The 26,094-nt window shown below is 36.8% G+C and overlaps 1 protein-coding gene across 8 annotated transcripts in view; it reads left to right on the top strand.

Moving 5' to 3' along the window:
* LOC127852875 (uncharacterized) overlaps positions 1–21,593 on the top strand; it is a 113,936-nt gene extending 92,343 nt beyond the window's left edge. For 7 of the 8 annotated variants that reach the window (XM_052386895.1, XM_052386894.1, XM_052386892.1 and 4 more), the window contains 6 exons: positions 1,109–1,312; positions 2,334–2,430; positions 4,494–6,092; positions 9,464–9,686; positions 11,125–11,172; positions 17,539–21,593. In XM_052386895.1, the coding sequence (XP_052242855.1) occupies positions 1,109–1,312; positions 2,334–2,430; positions 4,494–6,092; positions 9,464–9,686; positions 11,125–11,172; positions 17,539–17,676 (2,309 nt within the window). In that variant the 3' untranslated portion in view covers positions 17,677–21,593. The remainder of the gene's footprint in view (positions 1–1,108; positions 1,313–2,333; positions 2,431–4,493; positions 6,093–9,463; positions 9,687–11,124; positions 11,173–17,538) is intronic. The other variant, XM_052386896.1, reaches the window with a different exon arrangement.
* Positions 21,594–26,094: the final 4,501 nt, after the last annotated feature.

Raw genomic sequence — 26,094 nt, forward strand, 5'->3', positions numbered from 1 at the left:
ATAATATCAGGAAGCTTAATTAATTGTGGAGGTAAAATCTCACACCTTTTGCTGTTGAGCACACATCAATAAAAACAATGACATTGGATACCACATGAATGCTGAATAGGCACCATAAGAATTAGTGAGCCTCTATCTGGGAAAATGTGGTTAATGGCACATATCTAAAGTGTTGTCCCATATAAGTCTCTGGGAAAATGAGGTTAATGGCACATATCTAAAGTGTTGTCCTGAGGTTAATGGCACATATCTAAAGTGTTGTCCTGAGGTTAATCGCACATATCTTAAGTGTTGTCCTGAGGTTAATCGCACATATCTAAAGTGTTGTCCCGAGGTTCATTGCACATATCTAAAGTGTTGTCCTGAGGTTAATCGCACATATCTAAAGTGTTGTCCTGAGGTTAATCGCACATATCTAAAGTGTTGTCCTGAGCTTAATCGCACATATCTAAAGTGTTGTCCTGAGGTTAATCGCACATATCTAAAGTGTTGTCCTGAGGTTAATCGCACATATCTAAAGTGTTGTCCTGAGGTTAATCGCACATATCTAAAGTGTTGTCCTGAGGTTAATCGCACATATCTAAAGTGTTGTCCTGAGGTTAATCGCACATATCTAAAGTGTTGTCCTGAGGTTAATCGCACATATCTAAAGTGTTGTCCTGAGGTTAATCGCACATATCTAAAGTGTTGTCCTGAGGTTAATCGCACATATCTAAAGTGTTGTCCTGAGCTTAATCGCACATATCTTAAGTGTTGTCCTGAGGTTATTCGCACATATCTTAAGTGTTGTCCTGAGGTTAATCGCACATATCTAAAGTGTTGTCCCATATAAGCATGTGTAGTTGGTACAGGCTAATCAGGGACAACACTTTCCGCTTTTGTAAATTATTTTTTTTAAAGAAGTCACTTCAAAACAAAATTCCAGTCTAGGCGAATAGTGCCATCCATGATAAGCCTGTGTAATCTGCACAGGCTAATCTGAGACGACACCCCACACACATGCATTAAGCCCCAAGTTCCCAGAGAACGGCTAAATGTAAATCATCAGCTTTGTGCCTGTTAGATATGGCAATAATGTTGGTTCCCTGCATGTTCATGTGTGTTACAGTGCCGGTTCCCCACTCACTGTCCCCTTACCTGTCAGAGGAGGAGGAGGCAGAGGCGTACTTCCGTAGCGTCCCCCAGCCCGGATTCCCGACCCCGCCCCGCGGACTGAAGCTAGAGAACCGAGGCCCCTCTGCTCTTGTACTGCGCTGGCAGGCTAGCAAGGTGCTTGACGGTGAGGGACGTGAGATGAACAAGCCTATAGAAGGTATGTATATGACCATCACTATGGGAAAATGGGGTTAAATGCATTTGCAAAAAGTGTCGTCCCAGATTAGCTTGTGAAGTCTGTACAGGCTAATCAGGGACGACACATTCCACCTAAACTGGATTTTTGCTTAGAAGAGACTCAATTTAAAATGAAAAAATACCATTAAAGAGGAAAGTGTCGTCTCTGATTACTTACATGCATTAAGCCCTGTTTTCCCAGAATTAGGCTCATATAAAAATAATTTATAGCAGTGGCATTTTAAAGCTGTTGTGCATGTGACACTACATATTAATGACACCAGTTGTGTTCTTGTTGCATAAATTTAATAATGTTGTAAAAAGGTTGCATAAATTTAATAAGGTTGTAAAAAGGTCAAACCGATTAATCAGTTCTATAATCTTTCCACTATACAATCACACCCAGAAATCTTGAACTTGTAAATTTAAAGTTGCTGAAAAAAATGAACATTTTGAGAATTTGAAGTTTGTTTGTTGGATTGCTCCATCCAAAAAGTACATAATATGAGCTGCACTCCGGGAAAACCAGGCTTAGGGCAGGGATGGCACTTTGCCTAAACTGGAGTTTTCTTAAGAAGACACTTCCTTCACCCTTAACCACTTAGATACGTATTTTTGTATTTTTACGCATTTGTAGTCCCTTAGAAAGTTAAATTTGATTAAAAGACCTTTCTTACTAGATTCAAGTTTTAAAGGCTTCATTTCCAACCCCAATTTACTGATAAGCAGCAAACAGAATAACACCAGAACAGACTGCGAGTTACTCGCAGGGTATTCTGGTTTGATGCTGTTTGCACAAAGCCATTTTCACTTTGCTTCTGAGTGGGAAAGGGTTAAAAGGAAAAATATATAATAAGCAGAAACTGTCCGCCGTGAATAGCCTGTGCAGACTGCACAGGCTCATCTGGGACGACACTTTACGCACATGCATTAAGCCCTGTTTTCCCAGAGCGAGGCTCATATAGTTCATAGTATAGCAAAATGTGAACCTTGTCTTGCAGGTTACCGTGTGTTCGTGAACGACAAGGCCAAGGCAAAGATAGCAGGCTCTAAGCTGAAAGCCCTTATAGAAGGCTTGGATCCGACATTGACATACAAGTAGGTGTACAGAAAAATCATGATTGAGACGAGTTTACTGTTAACCCTTCACCACTAAGATACATATTTTAACGCATTTGAAGTCCCTTAGAAAGTTATATTTAATTTAAGACCTTTCTTACCCAGGGTTCGCACAGGGCTTGAAAAGTGCTTGAAAACGAGTCCTAGGCTTGAAAAGCCCTTGAACAAAGGTTGGCCTTGAAAAAGTGCTAGAAAAGTACTTATTTCATGTAAAAAAGCCTTGAAAATTTTTATTTTGTTCAAAATTACTTTTATCATCGCCATAAACTTAAATCGTTCTTAAGGAAAATATTACGAAAATTTATCACAAATTCCTTCGCGCAAAAAATGTGTACCAAAATATAAGTTTCGTACACTATTGGGTACGAAACATTAAGTGTACACGTCACAGATTATGTGTACTACGTCAGAGGTTCGCCATTGTGATCAATTTTCGCGAGTAAAAATTCAGCGATGGGGAAGTGTCGTTTCAAACCAGAGTGGTTAACTGAATATTCCTGGCGCTACTTTCTGGTCATAAACACCGACGATATGCAGAAAAATGCTTAAATAATTACAACTTATACGATACGTCAACATTCTTTAAACATGAATATTCATGGCGCTATTTTCTGGGCATAAAGAAGTTGTCAAAATGACATTTATCATTATGTTTTGCGCGAAACTTATGAATGTTCCTCGGAACAGAAAACAAATGACATTTGAAAAGCACATTGTTGGGTCTATATTAAGACCATTGGTGTCGGGGGGAATGGGTGAAAGCGCTTTGAAAAGCCACGATAAAGGGGAAACCCACAAAGAAAACATGAAATTGAGAAGCAAACAGGGGTCCTGCATTGTGCTTTTTGGTGAAACAGGAAGGTGCTATTGTTAAAACTGTGCAATCTAAAACAGACATTAACAACAACAGCCCTGTGAAATACGAAATGTTATAGTAACTGACTTCTGTTTAAATGAAATGAACTAGTCTGTTTGATGTGAGCATATAAAGAGACAGTGTGTTTGTTTGTAATAACTTTAAAAAGTAAATACATATGTGAGACTCATTGAGTTAAGGATGGATAACATTTATGTGTATGTAATAATTAGAAATAACACAAATGATTTATTGTGAAATTAGTTTAATGTGTTAGAGCAAATAAATGATATATACTGTATTAATCTGGCTTGAAAATGCATTTTTTAAAGGAAACTAACATACGGTTCTCGGCCTTGAAAATGAAAATTTGGCCTTAAAAAGTCCTTGAAAAGTGCTTGAATTTAGGTTTGAGATTTTTGTTTGAACCATGTTACCAGATTCCAGTTTTTAAGGCTTCATATCCAACCCTAAGATACTGATGAGCAGCAAACAGCATAAAACCTGAACACACTGCGAGTTACTCGCAGGCTGTTCTGGTTTTATGCTGGTTCCAAAAGCCATTTTCACTTTGCTTTTTATGGGTGAAAGGGTTAATTTGGCCTATTGCACATACTTTTAGTGTAATCCTGTCTTGGCCTGCCAAGTTTGGGACTTAATTCTTTAAAAAAAATAATTATGTTTTAAAGAAGTGTATCGTCTTTAATTCATGTTGAAGTCAATATTGCTCTTTATGAATATTTATTTTATCATAACAACAAATAAACAAAAAACGTCTTGCATTGAACAACATGAAAATGAGGTTTCAACACTGATGACTTTTGTTCACTTTTAATAAATCAATATGATATTGCAATTTATTGATCTAACTGTACCAGCTGATTGGAATTTGAATACCACTGTGTTTTAATACGTATATCACATCGAATACAAGATTGTTGTTATTTTGCCAATAAATGATAAACTAAACTTGAGAAAGGTCTTTAATTCACTTATATTTAGCCTTGGAAACTGTGAAACCATTATTATTTGTAGGACTTAATATTTTGTTGATTTCATGCCCCCCTATCCCCACTGTGATTTAGCATGGTGTCCAAAAAAATCCCAAAAATAGTCATTTTTTGACAAACCATGAAATTTCAAGTTGACGAAAATAATTTTTCAGTATATGAGTGTTAATTTTCAGGATTTATGTGAAGGCAGTTTCGGAGCTTGGAGATTCCTATTGTTCGGACGTTGTCATGGCATCCTTGTCCAAGGGCCCTCGACGACGATCTACCAGCAGCGACAGCAACCGCTCCTACGATAGCGACCAGGAGTCTACAGGGAGTGGACGGCGACCCTCGCACAGGAAGGAGTCAAGAAGGAGCAAGAAGTCCCCTCGATCTGGTAAACACGAACGGAAAGAGAGTACGAATTCGAGTAAAACTCACAGTCACAAAGAGACGGAGAGGCCTCCTTCGAAGATGGAGTTGGAGGCGGAAGGTATCATGACTCAGCCTCGAGTTCATAAGCACCGACGCACGCCTAGCAAAGACTTCCAAAACAAGGCTGGGGAGGAAATTTTGCGTCCGAAGGAGACGCCTCAAAGTCCAGTCATGCGGTCGCCAAAACTGCAGGCCCAAGAATCACAGGGGTTTAGTTTTGATAGTGCCAGTAAGCGGGAACAAGTGAGAGACACTAACCAAAGTTTATCATCAACATTTACAGTTGATAGCCAAAATTCTGTTCTTTTTGCACTTAGTACTGGTGGGAAGTCTGTAGATGTTGACAACAGTGTTGAGCCAAAGGAGGAACCTGTGAAAGGTCACCGAAGAAAAAAGAGCAAAGACATGAAGATAGAAAAGGTAGAATCTCGAGGAGACATTTCCGATAGTTCTTCGTCAGTTTCCAGTGCAATTATTCATAGTCGGACTATCGATGGTGAGAAATACGTTAGTGGTATGGAAAGCCCGTCAGGGAGACGACGAAGGTCCAAAGACAATTCTCGTGAGGACAGTGATACCGGAAGTGTCGCGCGCAGTGATAGCAACAGCAAGCGCAACAGTGTTAACGTTAAGATCAGTCCAACTGCCGGCAGTGCGGGGGTACCAGTAATTGATGGTCGAAAAAGGCATAATTCTGGTAGCAGACCTTCAAGTCCAGCTCTAAGTGAAGATTCAAAATCGTCACAGGCGACGGTGATTGAAAAACGGCGGATGCCAATGGGTGAGTATCTTGAGCAGAGGTTTTCTGGGCAGCGTCAGAGCACTGGAAGTACGGCATCATCAACAACAACGCTTACACAGAGTCAGGTAGACAGCAGTACAAGCGATCTACCGCCGCAAATACCGCGAAGGGACGGAAAGAATTTCAGTTTGGAGAACCTGTCAACGAGGTCTTCACACGATTACAACCGCAGTCCGACTGAGAAGTTTTCTCCAAACAGTTCAGAGACGAGGCAGAGAAGTAGAAATAATTCCACGTGTTCGGATAGCGATGCCCCCTCATTTCAGTCTAGTGCGGCCCGCGCCATTGATATGGATGCACAAACTACGGCAACTGGGATAGTGGCAAAACTGTTGACAAAGCTTCAGGGCTTTGCGAAAACTCAGGAAGATGCTCTGATCACCAGTAAAATCAAGCGGAAATCTGGAGATCCTGAGGAACCTACCCGTAAAGCAAGTGCAGACAGTGACGGTAGTGCTGAAATGCAGTCTGGTTCTTCCAAGCTGACAGATTCTCCCGGTGCCCACACTGATGACAGTCAACATCACTCCAGGCCTGCCTACCGAACCCACAGAAGGTGCGTTTCTGATTGTGCTGTCCATTTTTATGTCCCCCACTATAGTAGTGGGGGACATATTGTTTTTGCCCTGTCTGTCTGTTGGTCTGTTGGTCTGTCTGTCTGTTTGCGCCAACTTTAACATTTTGCAATAACTTTTGCTATATTGAAGATAGCAACTTCATATTTGGCATGCATGTGTATCTCATGAAGCTGCACATTTTGAGTGGTGAAAGGTCAAGGTCAAGGTCATCCTTCAAGGTCAGAGGTCAAATATATGTGGCCAAAATCGCTCATTTTATGAATACTTTTGCAATATTGATGATAGCAACTTGATATTTGGCATGCATGTGTATCTCATGGAGCTGCACATTTTGAGTGGTGAAAGGTCAAGGTCAAGGTCATCCTTCAAGGTCAAAGGTCAAATAAATATGGCCCTAATCGCTTATTTTATAAATACTTTTGCAATATTGAAGATAGCAACTTGTTTCTGTATTTGAGCTGCATTGTGCGAAAATAGTCTTATGCCAAATGCGGGGAGCATAGTTCCAGACTAGCCTGCGCATTTGCTACCCTGTCCACTTATGAGAACTCGAATCTTTGTGTAACTTTATTGCAGCGCAGGTTAGATCCTGACCAGACTTTGCAAATGCTGGGGCATGTGTGGAGCTATATGGCTTCAGATCCTTTTTTGTACGCCGCTGCTCATTTTAAAGGATCTGTCAAGTAGACAAATAGAAATTATATTTTAAAACATGATACTTTGATCTGAAAATAAGCCTTGTTACATCCTCTATTATGTGTTTGCCACAAAAAATAACATTTGTAATTTTTTTAAAGAAGTTTATTCAACAATATGATTTGATCAATGATTTTAGCAGCTCTATGGGAAAATAGGCCTTAATGCATGTGCGAGAAGCGTTGTCCTGGATAACCTTTAATGTCAGACCAGGCTTATCAGGGACAACACTTTCCGCTGTAACAGAATTTTTCTTTAAAGAAGTATTCTGTATATAAAAAATCCAGTTAAGGTGAAAATTGTTGTCCCTAATTAGCCTGTGCAGTCTGCACAGGCTAATCTGGTATGACACTTTCCTCGAACGCTTTAAGCCCCATTTTCCCAGAATAATGCTGATCTGATCAGTTATTTCATTTTGATCGTCCTAGCTCTGGGATGCCAATCAGTAAGCATCTGAGTTTGTGTCATCTCGATAAACTCTCATGACATCGTACTAAAGCATGGGGCCAGTAACGTTCTAATGATGGGTGTCGTACATGTTAACTCTCATTGGTAATGAAACTGCACAGTGTGTCATGGAGTGGGGGGACTCAATCAACATCATGTGTGTTTTGTGCATATTTCATGTTTTCTTGCAAATGGCTGAAAATGCTCTATAGAATCATAAGAATGTAAAGTATTTCTTTGTGATTAAAATAATTTGAAAACAGTCATTTGAAAATGTCTCATTTATTTCTGTTTTGTTTGATGGATACTAGAAACTAACAGAAATTCATTAACTGTAATTGACATTACGTTGGTGTTACCTCACAATAAAGCTCCATTATGCTTTAAATTGACAACCTTCTTTAAATGCAAAACATTGTCTAAACATTTACTGCAAGAGGGAGAAAGTCGTGTGATCCAATGTGTGCACTGGTATTGGTGACTTGCTGATTTAACCCTTTACCACTTAGATATGTATTTTGACGCAATTTTAGTCTCTTAGAAAGATAAATTTAATTAAAGAACTTTCTGTCTAGATTCAAATTCAAATTGACTTTATTTACAACCCTTAGATCCTGATGAGCAGCAAACAGCATAAAACATGAACAGGCTGCGAGTTCCTTGCAGGTTGTTCTGGTTTTATGCTCTTTGCACAAAGCAATTTTCACCTTTCTTCTGAGTGGGAAAGGGTTAATGAATATGGGAAATGGCATGTATTTACAGTGCACATGCACATTAACTACTGAGCCTCAGTGTTGGAAAACTTGGCTCAATATATGGGATTAAAGTGTCAATGCAGATTAGCCTGTGTAGTCCGCACAAGTTTATCAAGGGTGGCGCTTTCCGGTGTAATGGAAATTTTTGTTTAAAGGACATCTCTTTTAAACAAAATTCCAGTTTAGGTGGAAAGTTTTGTGCCTGATAAGCCTTCACAGGCTAATCTAGGATGACACACTTCTCACATGCCTTTAGTCCAGTGTTCCCAGAATGAGGCTCTAGTATTTCCAAGCGTATTGTACCTGCAATATGTATGACTGAATGACCATTTCATTAACCCTTTGCATGCTGGGAAATTTGTCGTCTGCAAAAATGTTGTCTGCTGAATTTCTAAAATTAGCATTTTCTTTGATTTTTTTCAAAGAATACTATCAGAATAGCAAACAGTTTGGATCCTGATGAGACGCCACTTTCTGTGGCGTCTCATCTGGATCCAAACTGTTTGCAAAGGCTTTTAAAATTAGGTTCCAGCGCTGAAAGGGTTAAAGTACAGTAATGTTCAGTCATTTGTCTGTAATGCTCAGCTCTTTGAAAGTCACATTTACATATATATGTTTGTAATAGTTTGTAATAAAGGAACATTAACAGCTCATTTAGATAGATAGATCACAACAAGATAAGCAACCTTAGAACTTATGAGGGTGGCTTCAGTTACTTGTGCAAGATACTTTTGTTATGGAAAGGTGATTTTTCCTGACCTTTTTTACTCAGAACAACTGCAGACAACATTTGTAAAAGATGTGCTCTGAAAGAATTTCCGATGCCTCTGTGAAATCCAGGCTTTGTAATTGCTTAACAAACTGTCAGTCAAATCTTGTCAATCAGTCATAAGTTTTTTGCTATTTTAATTTAATACACCCTGAATGCTAATTTGATAATTTTGTGAATATCCTATGCTGGTTTTTACAAAGCACCACATAAAGTTGACAAAATGTTTAAATACTTATAATCCTTTCAAGCAATTACATATATAAATCATTTTGTTGTTACCATATTTTAAACGAAACAATTATAAACTGTATAAAATATTTCTAACAAAAGAACAATGTGAAAACATTGTCCATGCTTAGTAGTAAGTTTGTGTCCAGAATACAACAATTCAACCTCATACTCAAAATTTTAGCCAGGCTCTTTGATAACCAGGCTTAATGTATATATGTAAATTGTTTTCCCAGAGTAGCCTGTGCAGTTGGCACAGGCTAATCAGGGTTAACACTTTCTGCCTAGACTGGATTTTTGTTTAGAAAAGACAAAAAATTCCATAAAAGCGGAAAGTATTTCCCTGACTAGCCTATGTTAACTGCACATGATTATCTGGGACGGCACTTTAGCCCAGTTCTCACAGAGAAAGGCTATACAAAAATGTGAGCTGCTTCTCAACATTTTTTAGGACTTCATCTGATCACCGAGGAGTTCCTGTGAAGTCTCAAGCTGATACCCCGCCCCCCTCATCCAGCCACGCCCCTCTCCCCCACTCCCCCGTGATCAGAGACTCCTGTAAGACCCCCACCCCCTCCAGTGCCCCATCTACCACCAACAACATCAAGCGCCATGCATCATTTCACGGAATATTGCCCTCGAAGAAGGAGGACTTGGTACGCAGTGGATCAACGGTTAGACTTTCCTTTACAAGAATTTATTGTCCCCTACCAGTTACCGGTTTCTGTGTGTCCGTCAGTCTGTCAGTTCGTCAGTCTGTCACACTTTTCTGGATCCTGCGTTTACTTTAAAAGTTTTAATGTTTTTTCATGAAACTTGAAACATGGATAGATGGCAATATGGACATTATGCACGTCATTGCATTTTGTTCCTATGTTTGTGGTTGCTATGGCAAGAAAAAAATAAAATCTGACAATGGTGGAGCCGGTAGGGGACATACATTGCTTGGCAATAATCTTGTTTTTTTCTGTTCCTGTCAAATTATAATAAACTATAGAATAAACTTTAAAATAAAGTATTGTGTTCTGTTAAAAAAAGTTATTGTTTACGTGTGTTAATGATGATGTGCTTTATAAGTTTAAGTCAAAATAAACTAGTATGTTCTTTTCGGATAATCATGACTTAAAAGTAAACATGGTTACGGAATTCAAAGTAAAATTATTTAATTAAGCAATTACTTAGGAATTATTATTATATTATGTTGCTGGTTCTGTTAAAGTAAGATGTAGTTTAAGAGAAATATAATATTTTCAGATATTTTTTTTAGAAAAATAAGTATTAACTATTAAATATTTAAGGGAAAATGTAGTTACTGTTTTTTTATGCCCCCCTTCGAAGAAGCGGGGGTATATTGTTTTGCAAATGTCGGTTCGTCCGTCCGTATGTCCGTCCGTCCACCAGATGGTTTTCTGGATGATATCTCAAGAACGCTTAGGCCTAGGATCATGAAACTTCATAGGTACATTGATCATGACTCGCAGATGACCCCTATTGATTTTGAGGTCACTAGGTCAAAAGTCAAGGTCACAGTGACCCGAAATAGTAAAATGGTTTCTTGATGATAACTCAAGAACGCTTATGTCTAGGATCATGAAACTTCATAGGTACATTCATCATGACTCGCAGATGACCACTATTTATTTTCAGGTCACTAGGTAAAGGGTCAAGGTCACGTTGACTCGACTTAGAAAAATGGTTTCCGGATGATAACTCAAGAATGCCTAGCCTAGGATCATGAAACTTCATAGGTACATTGATTATGACTCGTAGATGACCCCTATTGACTTTCAGGTCAAAGGTCACGGTGACTTGACACAGTAAAATGGTTTCAGGATGATAACTCAAGAAAGCTTACGCCTAGGATCATGAAACTTAATAGGTTCATTGATCATGACTCACAGATGACCCCTATTGATTTTCAGGTCACTAGGTCAAAGGTCAAGGTCACAGTGCCAAAATACGTATTCACACAATGGCTGCCACTACAACTGACAGCCAATATGGGGGGCATGCATGTTTTACAAACAGCCCTTGTTTTATATAAAATGTTAGGCACAGTTATAATTGTATGATTTTTAATTTAATCTGTTAGTTTCTGTTGTTGGTTTGCAGGAAAATTTAGCTGAAAAGAGTTCACAGTCCATAAAGCAGCAAAACATTGTAAGTACTTAATATCTATAGTACTTTATGTTATTTTTTTCTGCACTAGTTCATGAACCCTGTGTAAAACTCAGTCATTTGTCAAAAATATTTCAATGTTCGTGTGACTTCATTTTTAAGCTTGGAACTGTACAATTGTGTGCTTCTTGTTTAATTGTTATAGAGAATTGTATGCTTTATTAATAAGTCTGCGTTGTGTTCAACCTGTACGAGTTGTGATTATTAACCCTTTCCTGCTGAGGCAAAATGGAAATGGCTATAAAGCCTGTATGCATATATAACTGTTCAGGGGTTATGCTGTTTGCTGCTCATCAGTATCTTAGGGTTGAAAATGAAGCCTTCACAACTTGAATCTATTAAAAAAGGTCTTTCATTTAATTTGATTTTTAAAGGGACTACAAACACTTAAAAATGTGTATTTGAGCAGGAAAGCATTAACCTGTTGGTAATCTGCTTCATCTTTAAAAATCATGCAACGTGTATTGTTTTGTATGAAAATTGTGATCAGTAATATAAGGGGCTCTATAAAGTTTTATTGCATTGCTTAGATTTACACCAAAGACACTTGTTTAATTTGATAATAACAACAGTGACATGTCAACAGTTTGATTTTGTATCCAAAATATAGTGCCATTTCTGTTTTGCCAATTAACTGGAACTAATTAGGGAATCATACTCATTCAGCTCACTAAATAGCTACATTTATTGACTAAATTGTCATACCACTATTTCCATGGAAATCATATTAATTTATTTTTTTGCATTCACATGATTTTCAGCATCGCTCTAGATTTCGTATTCATCGTCATCATCAAAAGAATTACGTAGATAAGTTGTTTTCCCCCCATATCTTATCTATCGCTGAATAAGTGATGGTGAGTAAAAAAACAACAACACTTCTGTCATAATTCTGTTGGGTTACCTACCATACCTGGTGATAGCTCTCCTATAATTGCATGCATTATCTCTTGTTATAGCAAGTAACCAAATACTATGGGCAATGTGGATTATATATGAGCCTTACTCTGGAAAAATGGGACCTAATGCATGAGTGTAAAGTGTCATCCCAGATAAGCCTGTGAAGTCTGCACAGGCTAATTATCAATGACACTTTCCATGTTAATTGTATTTTTTGTCAAAAGGAAGTCTCTTCTTAGCAGGCATCCAGTCAAGCCAGAAATTGTTGTCCAAGTCACACAGGCTAATCTAGGACAACACTTTATGCACATGCATTCAACGGAATTTTCCCAGAGCCAAGCTCAAATATCTTGTTGAAATCAGATAAGGAACATGATTACCCAGTCACCACATCTGTGAAGTCTCTTCTTTTGTTTTGTTCTTGTAGAAATATAAGAATATTAAATTATCATCATTCTTATGCAGATTTTCTATCTCTTGGAGTATGGGTCTCAATCATAATCAAATCCCCCATACAATTGATAGAGGATATTTGTTGGATTCGATGGAATATCGATTTTATTTCACGAGCGATCGCATAATATTTTCACGAATGGCGCTGCCACAAGTGAACATATGTATTTTTATGATCACAAGTGAATTAAAATCGATATTCCATCGAATCCAACAAATTTTCTTTTTATTTTATGCTTTTTTCACCATTTATTTACATTGTCAAATAGTTAACTGGATAATTTTGCTGGATTTATAACGTCATTTCAGCGAAAAAAATGACGTCATTTCACAGTTAAACAGTGAAAATATTGATATTTTTCACTGTTATTTTTAGCTCACCTGAGCACATCCTGCTCATGGTGAGCTTTTGTGATTACCTTTTGTCCGTCGTCCGTCATGCGGCGTCAACATTTTGCCTTGTGAGACCTCTAGAGGCCACATTTATTGTCCAATAATGGGTGGAAAAATATGGCCACCAGGGGGTGGGGCACTTTCTCTATATGTATATAGTGAAAACAGTCTAGAAGCCACATTTGTTGCCCAATCTTAATGAAATTTGGTAAGAACATTTTTTTCCTGGATACAATAGTTGAGTTCGAAAATGGTTTGGATCAGTAAAAAAACATGGCCGCCGGGGGGGGGGGGGTCTTTTTCCTTATATTTATTTATATCGTAAAAAAGCTTGTGAACACTCTAGTTTCCTGATTTTCTGGCAGTTTTTTCTGAGCTTTCCTCTTCCTTCCTGCTGGTTTACCTCTTCCAGACATTTTGTGATGCTTTTGTTATATAACTTAGAAATATCTCTGCAGATTAATGTAGATTTTTTAATTTCGATTATTTTTGTAGGTTTAAGCCTTGGAATCCAATGCTAGAAAGGAATTGATCTCAGAACTTTCTATTTATAGAATGGGCAGGAATTTGAGAGAACTCTTTATTCATCAACATACTAGTATGCTCAAGATACTCTCCCTTGAAGGGTCCACATTTCTGCTAAAATAAACTGGGTTTATTGTTTTATACAATAACCCACATAATCAAAGATTTGTGTTTTAAAACGGATTTATTGATTTTTTAAATTGGAAATATAATTGCAAGGTGAGTCTGAAAATAGTTCATGTTTGTTTATAAACAAGGCTCTAAGTGGGGTGGTAGTTTTTTTTGTATGTCTACAGTTGTTTATAGTGAAACATTGTGAATACTTTTAGTCATGTTTTTAGTTCAATCTGAATGACACTTGCTGAGTGCAAATGTTGTTATTATATCTTGATTAAGTTTACTCAATTAGTTTTAATAATATCATCTTCAAACATGGTGACAATCTTTATGAGCATAACATTTTTTGCTCATGGTGAACTTTTGTAATCACCTTTTGTCAATTGTCTGTCTTCTGTTGTGCGTCATGAATATTTGCCTTGTTAACACAGTAGCGGCCACATTTATTGTCGGATCTTCATGAAACTTTGTCAGAAGATTTGTCCCAATGATATCTTGGACGCGTTCAAAAACGGTTCCAGTCTGTTGAAAAACATGGCCACCAGGGGGCCATTTGTTGTTCATTCTTCATGAAACTTTGTTAGAACATTTGTTCCATTGATATCTTGGGCTGTAAAAAACAGTTCATTTCTTTTTATTTCAGGTGAGCGACTTTGGGCCTTTCAGGCCCTCTTGTTCACTGTTTAAAACAGTGAAATATCAGTTTTATTTCACTGATATTTCTCTATAAACCACTGGAAAGAATAAAATAATAACTTCCATTTCATGAATCACATGAATATAGAGTATTTTTCATTTATGAAGCCTTTCTTGTTGTCACCTAATATGATCTGCATCATGCTAAAATGGGTCTTATGCCATATGCGTCCAGTAAAGCAACAGACTAGCCTTAGAATCCGCGCAGTCGGGTGAGGAGCTACCCTGTCAACTAATTAGACAACTAAACTTTGCATGACTTCATAGAGATAGTGGACGGCTTCACTCCTGCCAGACCCATTTTTTTACGATGCAGGTCTAATAGTAATGAGAAAACTGCAATATTTGTAAGATAAGGTTTGCATGTTTTGTAAGTTGTATAATGTTTCTTGACACAATTTCAGAAGTTGTTTAAAATTTTGAGTACGTGTGATTTGATTGAATGATATGGTATATTTCTTGTCTTTCATATTCACTAACAAAACATTAGTAAAAACTGTTGTTTTAAATATACCATGTAAGTTGACACATATGTACTGTGTAACCATTGTGTTACACATTGCATCTCATGTTGCCAAACCTCACATGAAAGTGTAGCAAATTATAGTCATTAAGAAAATAAAAGGCTATAAAGTTCGGACATCTTTCTTTCCTAGCCATCTCAAGTTTAAAGCCATCTAATTTTGAAGTCGACAGAGGTTTGAAGTTTGTTAACATACTTTTTTATAAACATACTCAAGATGATACAGTGTCCTAGCCAATGCAAAATCTCGTTCTTTTGTTAGTCTTTTCAGAAATAGTCTTTTTCAGAATAAAATAATAAGTAGAAATAATGCTGAGAGAAATTCATTTTGAACTGTGGATAACTTTATTACATGAAATATCTATAGAATAAGTTAAATAATACAAATAATACTAAAGTAGCTAGTTGAAGACTAATGTCTGATATGTTGTATGTTTTTTGTAGGCATAATTGGAGTATGTATAGATTTCAGTGTTGCTAATGCCATAATTTTGTTTTTGAACTTAAAAATTACGTTGCGTGTTTTGTAGTTTTCTGCCATCAAATAATATGTTTGCCAGCCGTTTTTTTATTTGCCACATAAAGCTTAGTTCTTGTTTTGTGTGTTTAAGTCTGTAATTGTGTTGCTGTTTCAACCAATTGTTTGATATGTTCTCAGCGTAAGCAATGCTGGATGTATCGGACTGCGTCTATGTTATACCCACAAGATTCGGTCAGTGATCGTTTATTTTAGGATTATGTTTTAATTGGTAGTAGAAGAAATTCGAGCCATGGATTTTGTCCCCTTTTTAGCTCTATGGTAGAAGAAGAAATTAGGGTCATTGATTTTGTCCTCTCTTTTTATTATCCCCCGCCATAGGCGGAGGGATATTGTTTTGGCATTGTCTGTCGGTCTTTCCGTCTGTCTTTCCTTCCGTCCGGAGCCATGTCTTGGAAGTGCTTTGGCGGATTATATTGAAACTTGGTATGAGTATATATATATGGATAATAGGATGATGCACGCCAAATGGCATTGTACACCATCTGTAAATAACGGAGTTATGGCCCTTTGTATCTTGAAAAAATGCTTTTTTTGTGTGTCCGGAGCCATTTCTTGGAAATGCTTTGGCGGATTTCATTGAAACTTGGTATGAGTATATATATGGATAAGAGGATGATTCACGCCAAATGGCATTGTACACCATCTGTTAATAATGGAGTTATGGCCCTTTGTATCTTGAAAAAATGCTTTTTTGAGTGTCAAATATAACCCTTTTGTGTCCAGAAGCATATTGGTGGGGGATATCAATTTAACGAATTTGCTTGTTAGCTCTATTACCCAAATAGTCAGAGCTATTTTACTTATCCAAGTGTTGTTGTCTTCATCTGCATAGTACTTTGGTTAAGGTGAACGAGATATTACCATTATCACTGTTTCTACTACAGGTATATTTAGCAGAATTATGCACCATTTTGATGCTTTTCAATTATGGTAAACTTACAACTTCTTCATATCTCTGTTCCTACTATAGCTATTTAATTAAAACTTGGATTAGGTCCTTTACCTTTGACCTGCAATTTAAGAGAATAATGCTCCATTTTGTACTCAGCATGTCATTTTCATTGTTTCTACAACAGGTATGAAATACCAACTTCACACAAGTCATGTAACCCATATTTTTGGTCACAGACCAAGAGCAATAACTGTGACAAGCCATTTAGCAGGATTGTTCCTCTTATTAGCATTGTACTTTTATAATAACAAAATTTAGATAAAAAATTGCATCCAGCAATTCCTATCTTTAGCAGACATGCAAATCTATCATGGGGTTGTATTTGGGGTCGATATCATTGCTGTTTGAAGTAAATAAAAAGATTGCACTCAATATCTTCAGTAAGGATGTATTGTGCAGATTTTTTTTGTATGTAGGTTACGGCTTAAGTTATCTAAGGAGGGATTTTATTTGGGGCCAGTGGGGTCAAGGTCACTGTTATTAAAAATAGAAACAGTTTTTCGCTCAATAACTTAAGTTTGGAGGCAGGTACATGTATTATGCTTAAATTTTGTTTGTAGCTTTCATGCAGACAAAGGCTGAGATGCACTGTTTTTGGACAGCTATTGTTTAAGCATTCTTTGGCTATGGTTAAAATATGACACTCGTGTATTAAGATGATTGTATAATTGAATCCCTTTTCTCCTTTTCAATATATATTGGCCATAGCTTGTTTATTTCTGTAATAAATTATATTTAAGATTTTTTAACGGATTGTCTAAAGTCAAGTATGTGGGTTACATTTAGTTTTCATATTATAATTGTTTTTGGTGTGTCTTCTCTTAAAAACCTTGGCCTTTGCTGGTTGTAAATTAACCATATTACAGTACTTAGGTATTATTTATAACTTGCTATGTTCTATGTAATATTCATTGTTTGTTTTACTGGTATCTGAAGGCAATTAATCAATACCTCATTTTTTATGTCTTTTAGTGAAATTAAGTTATCAGATTCACCTACCTTCAGAAATAAAATTTAATATTTGAGCCTCGGCCTTAAACAGCTCTTTTTTTCGTGTGAGTTAAATGTCTCTCGCTCAGGCTGATCAGGCACTACACTTTTCGCTTTAATGGTAATTTTCATTAATATTCCAGTTTAGGTGGAAAATGTTGTCCTTGATAAGCCTATGTGCACTGCACAGGCTAATCTGGGACTACATGTTAGGTTACGTTGTCCCTGAAACTCATTTAGTTTCCTCTCTAATTCCAGGATATAACTGTGCCGACCACTCAGCCCCGACGAAGGAACCGATCACGCTCACGTAGTCCCGCCAACCATTCTCATGTGCCTATCATATCTGCCGCCCAGCTACAGAGAAGCAACAGAGTACCGTCCCAGGCGACCTGATCTTTGGAGAAAATATTGTCAGCCATTCTCATACAGAGTACTGTCCCAGACCACCCTTGTGAAAAACATTGTCAACCATTCTGATCTGCACGTTAAAAATGTTGCCTAGTTTCAAGGAAATATGGGAAATGTTGCCTAGTTACACTGAAATATTGAAAATGTTGCATAGTTACACGAAAATATGGAAAATATTGCCTAGTTGCACAGAAATATGGAAAAGGTTGCCTAATTACATTGAAATATGGAAAATGTTACATAGTTACACAGAAATCTTCTGATACTCGATCGTTGGAAAATACATTGTCAGCCACTCTCATGTACCTTTAGGAAATGCTGCGTTGTTAAGCAGAAATGATCAGACACCTGATAATCTGACGAAGCACAGTTAGCCATTCTCGGGTTTATACTATAAATGCCACAGTTACAGAGAAAAAAATGTTGCCATTGCTCACGTGGCAATTATATCTGATGCCAAGTTACAAAGCCATATCCAGCAATACATGGCTACCTGATCATAGGGGAACAGGTCGCCTGTGTCATAATCATCAAAAGAAGCAGTTTGTTGAACCCTTTACCACTGAGATACGCATAATAGACGCTTTTGTAGTTCATTAGAAAATCAAATTAATTTTAAGACCTTTCGTGCTAGATAATAGTTTTAAAGACTTAATTTCCAACCCTAAGATATAAGCAGCAACACAGCATAAAAGCTGGACAGACTGCGAGATACCTGCAGGCTGTTCTGGTTTAATGCTGGTTGCATATAGCCATCGTCACTTTGCTTCTGAGCGGGAAAAGGGCTAAGCAAGTCAGAAATCTGTCATTATTGTTTGAGAAAACGCGAGTGTAACAAGCATGTCTATACAACTCTGAGAACCCGGTGAAAAACTCACCATGAAGTACAGAGCTAATGGGCTTGGGCTCATTTCACTCAATGCAAATCTACGATGCAGTTACCGTGACGATATGTACGATGCAGTTACCGTGGCGATATCTACGAAACAGTTGAGCTATATTTTGAGAAAACTGGGCTTAATGCATGTGGGGAAAGTGTTGTCCCAGTTTAGCCTGTGAAGACTGCACAGGCTTATCTGGGACGACTTTTGACACTCGTGCATTAAGCCCAGTTTTCTTAGAACGCTCCTCATTTGTTCTTTCCTTACCAGTTTTCGCGTCTTTTCTCTCAGGCACATTGCACAGTTGCAGAGAAGTTAGCTTGTTCCATTTTCATGTGCCAGAGCTCTGCTTTGGACTGCTTTGTTGGCTGTTTCCATTTGTATCTTAGGAATATTTATACAGTACATTCCATTTTGTTATGTCAAAGTTATCCAAGTAATTTGAAATCCTACACATTGTTTGCTTTTATGATGTAGTTGAATATTGTTACAAAGAAATGAACAAATTCATGTGATTATTCCAGTCAGTTTATATTTGCAAAGGGGAATCATTATTGTCTGTTTAAAAGTACAGTAGTATTGTCTGTTTAATGAATTATACAATTTAAATGTCTTACCCGTATGAACCAATACTGGTACATTGTGAATAGTAATACCTGTCTTTGTTTGAAAATGTAATTTTAAAAAATAATTATAATTATGTACGGTTTAGTTCTTTAATATAAAATCTGTACACATTCCATTCCAGTCAAGAAAATTAAGCATACAATGATTTGAAAGCCTTTTAGGGTATGTTCCGTGGAATGATTAAATGTATGGTTAAAACATTGAATAATTGAACAAATATTTGTAAAGCCTTTCTGCACTTATTTGGTTATTTAATAGTTTTTATGTCAAGTATTTTTTGTTAGTTCTTGTTTAAAACCATTTAGAGGGGGATATTTTGGTGTTATTTTATGTTGTTGTGTTTGAGAACATATATTTCCTGGTTATGTTCTTTATCATTTCGTTCTAAATTGCATTTTGATCAGCTTTTTAGCAGCTGAGCATTTAATGTTGTGTTCATGCTATATTTACAGAATGTTCAATTACTCATGTGTGTATAGATGTTGTGCTGTTATTAGATGTTGTAGCAAGTTGTAGGTGAATTTGTTAACATTTTGTTAGAGATTGCAGAGTCATTTACAATATTGCTGAAGATATTATATCAAGGTTTTTACAATCTTTTGACATGTGTTGATAGATTTTTCCTTTAAAGTTTATTTTCCTGTAAGAAAAAGAATCCTTGTTTGTGATGCTTAATAAGGCAGACTGATAAAGTCTTCGGCTGTTAATAATTGTGAAAACAGTGAATGAAGTGGAAACATTTATGTGAAATCTAATATGCTAATATTAGCATAAAACAGATTCAGGATTGGCATAACAGGCTGGGAAAACGGGCTCTAATGCATGTGCACAAAGTATGGACCTTGAATAGCCTGTGTAGTCTGCATATGCCACTCAGGGACTACCTTTGCTGATTTTTTGGTATTTTTCATTTAAAAAAGTCTCTTCTTAGCGAAAATTCAGTCTATGCAGAATGTTGGCCCTGATCAGCCTGCATAGTCTAATCTGGGTCGACATTTGATGCACATGCATTAAACCTTGTTTTTCCAGAACTCAAGGCACACATGTCTCTTTCAAGTCTGGAGTTCCCATATACCATATATTCCCTTATAGATACCCACGCCCTTAGAAGAAAAGACAAACAAACCAAACAATATGTTAAATGCTATATGTGTAGAGGATTAAGATATGAACAAAAAGCATGTGATAAATTTTGGCGAGATGAACAATTATAATCACTACACAACTTTGTGATATTTCTTTGCTGTGATATTGTAATATGCCTTGTCCATGTGCAAATTTCAGCTGCTTCAGCTGCAGATCTTAAGTTTTACAATATTATTTCCTATTATTTATAATAGATGAAAGGGCATTTTTGTTCTTTCTACTATTGCCAAATATAATTGCTGTTTGTAGGGGTTTTCCTATTCTTTTAAAACGGCTGTAAAATGGACCCATGCTTATTTATGATAAAATCCAGCGTTTGATAATTCAGATTTAAAGTAGATTCTTAAATACTGATACCCTTTTTCTCCACACTAGAAAAATCACGCCTCTCACAAACTGGAATTAAGGATACGAGATAAAATAGTAATAGTATTATCAAATCTGGATAAACGCCAATTTCTGTATAAATTAAAGAAGCCTATCTGAGATACGAGAAATGTACATAGTCGTTATTATTTCAACCTTGTCAGGTATTATTCTGGCATCATGACATCATTCTGTGAATATTATATTAAGTAGATACGAAAGTGTGATGCCAGGGGTTGTTCTAAATTAACAGAGTAAATACTGAAACAAACAATAAATAGTACTATAGACATAAACAAATGCCTAGTTTAATGCATGTTAAAACAAATGTTTTATAAATGCAAATAAAAAGTTAAATGTGTCATTATTATTTGGTAAAAAAGGACAATTTTTATCCATCAAAAAAAATTCCCAATTTTTTTTTAATTTTAATTGCGAGGAATACCTGTTTTGTTTACTTTGTACTTTTGATAAACAATAGCTCAAATGAATATCCTGGCTGTTTGGATGTGATCTAAATGAAAATTTAACATAAACCGTCAACATACAGTCGACCATTAAGTAAAAAATAAGTCAGTATTTTTATATTAACGAATCTGTCTGAAATTAGGTTATATTTCGTGTTATATATTTTTATCAACTGGTTGTAAGTTGTTATTGCTTCATGTATAAAAACTATTTTGGTACAGGGCGTATTGTTTTCTATCACTTGTTATATTAAACCAAACAAGTTTTTTATTTATGTCATATGTTTCATTCAATATATTGTATCATGCATCGATACTCACACTTGTAAAATATTTCATTCTTTTATTTCCATGTATATAAGCCATATTCCATTTTTAAAACATAAATGCTATAATAAAATGCAGAAAAGGGGAACCATTTGTGTGTTTTTGTTTTGCATCACAAAGCCTAGTGGTAAGAATATTTGCGTGGGTAGTGAGAGGTTGTCAGTTTGAGTCTTGCACTGGGATTGTTTGGATACAGTCGGCTGCATTCCCAGCAGCATGTTGAACCCAAATGTACTTGAGACCTGCATTTAGGATAGGAAAAGGCTGTCCCATAATGGTAGAGGGCATTTAGGGGAATTGCAGGAACAATAACTCTCATTAGGACTAACAGGGTTACTTCCCTTAAATCAATTTACAGGTGCAGAGCATAACTGGTTAAGTATTGAAGATATTAAAAACAAGAGCACCGCCTTGCGGTTGCAGACTGCTCATCTATTTTTCTTTTTAAAGGTGAATGGACCTATCTCAATTTCAATCACAAAGGAGGGAGGGGTAGAGTGGAGAGGGGTGTACAGTGTGGGGTGTGGTCATTTATTACATTATCTTCCAAAAATGCAAAAAAAATCTTGGGTGGGATGGTTGGACGGTATTTCAAAAATAAAACAAGGGACAAAATTGTCACAAAACCAGGTTTTCATTGTGAAAAAAATCTGATAAAGGGAGAAAACTCAAACTGAACTTTTGAAATGAACAAACAAAATTAACCCCCTTTGTAATTTTTTTTTTTTTTAAAATCTATTTTTAGTCGTGGCGACCTTGACATTGGAGATATTGACGTGATTCTTTCGTGCGACACACCGTCCCATGATGGTGAACAAATGTGCCAAATGATTTTAAAATCTCACAATGAATGACATAGTTATGGCCAGGACAAGCTCATTTATGGCCATTTTTGACCTTTGAACTCAAAGTGTGACCTTGACCTTGGAGATATCGACGTAATTATTTCGCGCGACACACCGTCCTATGATGGTGAACAAATGTGCCAAATGATTTTAAAATCTGACAATGAACGACATAGTTATGGCCCGGACAAGCTTGTTCCGCCAGCCAGCCAGCCAGCCCGCCCGCATTCGCCAATCTAATAACCAGTTTTTTCCTTCGGAAAACCTGGTTAATAATAAAATAAATATTTGTGTTTTTTAACCAAGCTTGAAAAAAACAAGAGATGTGTTTGTCAGAAACACAATGCCCCCTATTGCGCCCCTTTGAATTATTTTTTTTATGAGACTGCCGTTTTGAAATATTATTTTATTGACCTTTGACCTTGAAGGATGACCTTGACCTTGAAGGATGACCTTGAACTTCCACCACTCAAAATGTGCAGCTTCGTGATAACGCCGCTTTGAAATAATTTTTTTGACCTTTGACCTTGAAGGATGACCTTCATGAGAACGCCGCTTTGAATTATTATTATTTTTGACCTTTGACCTTGAAGGATGACTTTGACCTTGAAGGATAACCTTGACCTTGAACTTCCACCACTCAAAATGTGCAGCTTCATGAGAACGCCGCTTTGAATTTTTTTTTGACCTTGAAGGATGACCTTGACCTTTAACTTCCACCACTCAAATTGTGCAGCTTCATGATAATGCCGTTTTGATTGATTTTTTTTTACTTTTGACCTTGAAGGATGACCTTGACGGATCACCTTGACCTTGAACTTCAACCACTCAAAATGTGTAGCTTCATGATAACACCGCATTGAAATATTTTTTTTGACCCTTGACCTTAAAGGATGACCTTGACCTTGAAGAATGACCTTGAACTTTTACCACTCAAAATGTGCAGCTTCATGAGAAAGCCGCTTTTAAATTAAAAAAATTGACCTTTGACCTTGAAGCATGACCTTGACCTTGAAGGATGACCTTGACCTAGAACTTCCACCACTAAAAATGTGCAGCTTCATGAGAACGCCGCTTTGAATTTTTTATTTATTTTTTTGACTTTGAAGAATGACCTTGACCTTGAACTTCCACCCCCAAAATGTGCAGCTTCATGAGATACACATTCATGCCAAATATCAAGTTGCTATCTTCAATATTAACAAAGTTATGGCCATTGTTAAAGTTTTCGGACGGACAGACACCATAAATTAGACATTTGACCTTGAAGGATGACCTTGACCTTTTTCCACTCAAAATGTGCAGCTCCATGAGATACAAGATATTATTGGGACAAATCTTTTGACCAAGTTTCACGAAGATCGGAAAATAAATGTGGCCTCTAGAGTGTTAACAAGGTTTTACTATAGCCATATAAGGAAAAATGCCCCACCCCTGGCAGCTATGTTTTTCAACCAACCGGCATCATTTTTTAACTCGTCCAAGATATTATTGGTATGAATCTTCTGACCAAGTTTCATGAAGATCGGACAGTAAATGTGGCCTCTAAGAGAGTTAACAAGATTTAACTATAGCCATATAAGGAAAAATTACCGCCCCTTGGAAGCCATTTTTTTCAAGCAAACATAATTATTTTGGAACTCATCCAAGATACCATTGAGACCAATCTTCTGACCAAATTTCATGAAGATTGGACTATAAATGTGGCCTCTAGAGTGTTAACAAGGTTTTACTATAGCCATATAAGGAAAAATGCCCCGCCCCTGGTGGCCATGGTTTTAAAGCAACTAAAACCATTTTCGAACTCAACCAAGATATCATTGGGACAAATCTTCTGACCAAGTTTCATGATGATCAGAAACAAAATGTGACCTCTAGAGTGTTAACAAGGTTTTACTAAAGCCATATAAGGAAATAGCCCCGCCCCCGTGGTGGCAATGTTTTTCAACAACCGGCATCATTTTTGAAATCGTCCAAGATATCATTTGATGAATCTTCTGACAGATTTCATGAAGATCGGACTATAAATGTGGCCTGTAGAGTGTTAACAAGATTTTACTATAGCCATATATAACCATATAAGGCAAAATGCCCCGCCCCTTGGCAGCCATGTTTTTCAAGCAAAAGTAACCATTTTCGAACTCTTCCAAGATATCATTAGACAAAACTTCTGACCATATTTCATCAAGATTAGAAATAAATGTGGCCTCTAGAGTGTTAACAAGGTTTTACTATAGCCATATAAGGAAAAATGCCCTGCCCCCTGGCGGCCATGTTTTTCAACCAACCGGCATCATTTTCAAACTCTTTCATGATATTATTGGGATGAATATTCTGACCAAGTTTCATAAAGATTGGACAATAAATGTGGCCTCTAGAGTTTTAACAAGATTTTACTATAGCCATATAAGGCAAAATGCCCCGCCCCTTGGCAGCCATGTTTTTGAAGCAAAGGTTACCATTTTTGAACTCATCCAAGATATCAGTGGGACAGATCTTCTGAGCAAGTTTCAAGAAGATTGGAAAAAAAAAGTGGCCTCTAGAGTATTAAAGGTTTTACTATAGCCATATAAGGAAAAATGCCCCGCCCCCTGGCGGCCATGTTTTTCAACCAACGAGCATCATTTTCAAACTTGTCCAAGATATACTGTAAAATCATTAAATTTCGTGTGGTACGAATTTTCGTGGATTTGGTTGGTCCGCTGAACCACGAATTCAAGTACCAACGATTATTTATACATTTTAAATCCGAAATCGGTCATTTGCGAATGTCATTTCCGACATGTTTTTTTGTTGTCGGTTGTCCAAGATATTAGTTTTTTGTAATACCAGGTAGTAACTTCACTTCAGTAGGTCACATTACACTTGATCTTGACTAATTAAAATATTTTTGAATTTAAAATGTTGTCATTTCCCACTAATTTGACGTAAATTATATATGTTAGAACTAAGATGTTTATGATCGCTTAGTATGATAAGAACTACGCTTCCGTTTACGTCCATTGACCATTTCTTCTACTGCATCGTTAGCGGCCTGCGTTAATAAAGCTGCAGTCGTAAACAGAGCCTTTGCAGGGTCGGGCAATCCTGCTATAGTAGGAGAACGTGTCTGTACTGTTCCCGTTTTCAACCATTTTGAAAGAGACATTGTTTGATTGAGATACCCTAGTTAATGCAATATGTTGTTTCATTGAAAAGTGTTTGATTAATAATACTTCTATAATCAAGCACGAAATATAAACTGTACATCAACGACTGTCCTCTTTTACGGGACGTCATCAAATTAACAGTTTGTAGATTTATCACATATGTCAATTAGTGCCAATTAAACTTAAAAGAGACATCACGGTTTTTACACAGGTATTTTGGGGACCTTATTACTCAATTGTTACTACTAGGGGACCATTTGCGCTGTGATTTACAAATATTGTTAAAACAACATTGGTGGCAATTAGCGAGCGGGGACCCACAAGTGCGCCGCTTTTTTGCTCTTATTGACAATTATCGGCAACACTTTCATGCTTCAGTGCACATTAACCTCGAGTTTTGCTGTCAACACAGATAAGCAGATTATTCTTCGTTATAACTCTGGTCGTTTTAATAAATATTAATAACTATGACGGTAATTCTTCCCCGAAAATGTGAAATCCAAGAATAAGTTGTTTTTTATTTGAAATCCACGAAATTACGTGCCAACGAATTAGTTGTTTTTTATTAAACCACGAAATTTCATACCGACGAATT

Source organism: Dreissena polymorpha, chromosome 12, assembly GCF_020536995.1.
Source record: "Dreissena polymorpha isolate Duluth1 chromosome 12, UMN_Dpol_1.0, whole genome shotgun sequence".
NCBI classification, from domain to species: domain Eukaryota; kingdom Metazoa; phylum Mollusca; class Bivalvia; order Myida; family Dreissenidae; genus Dreissena; species Dreissena polymorpha.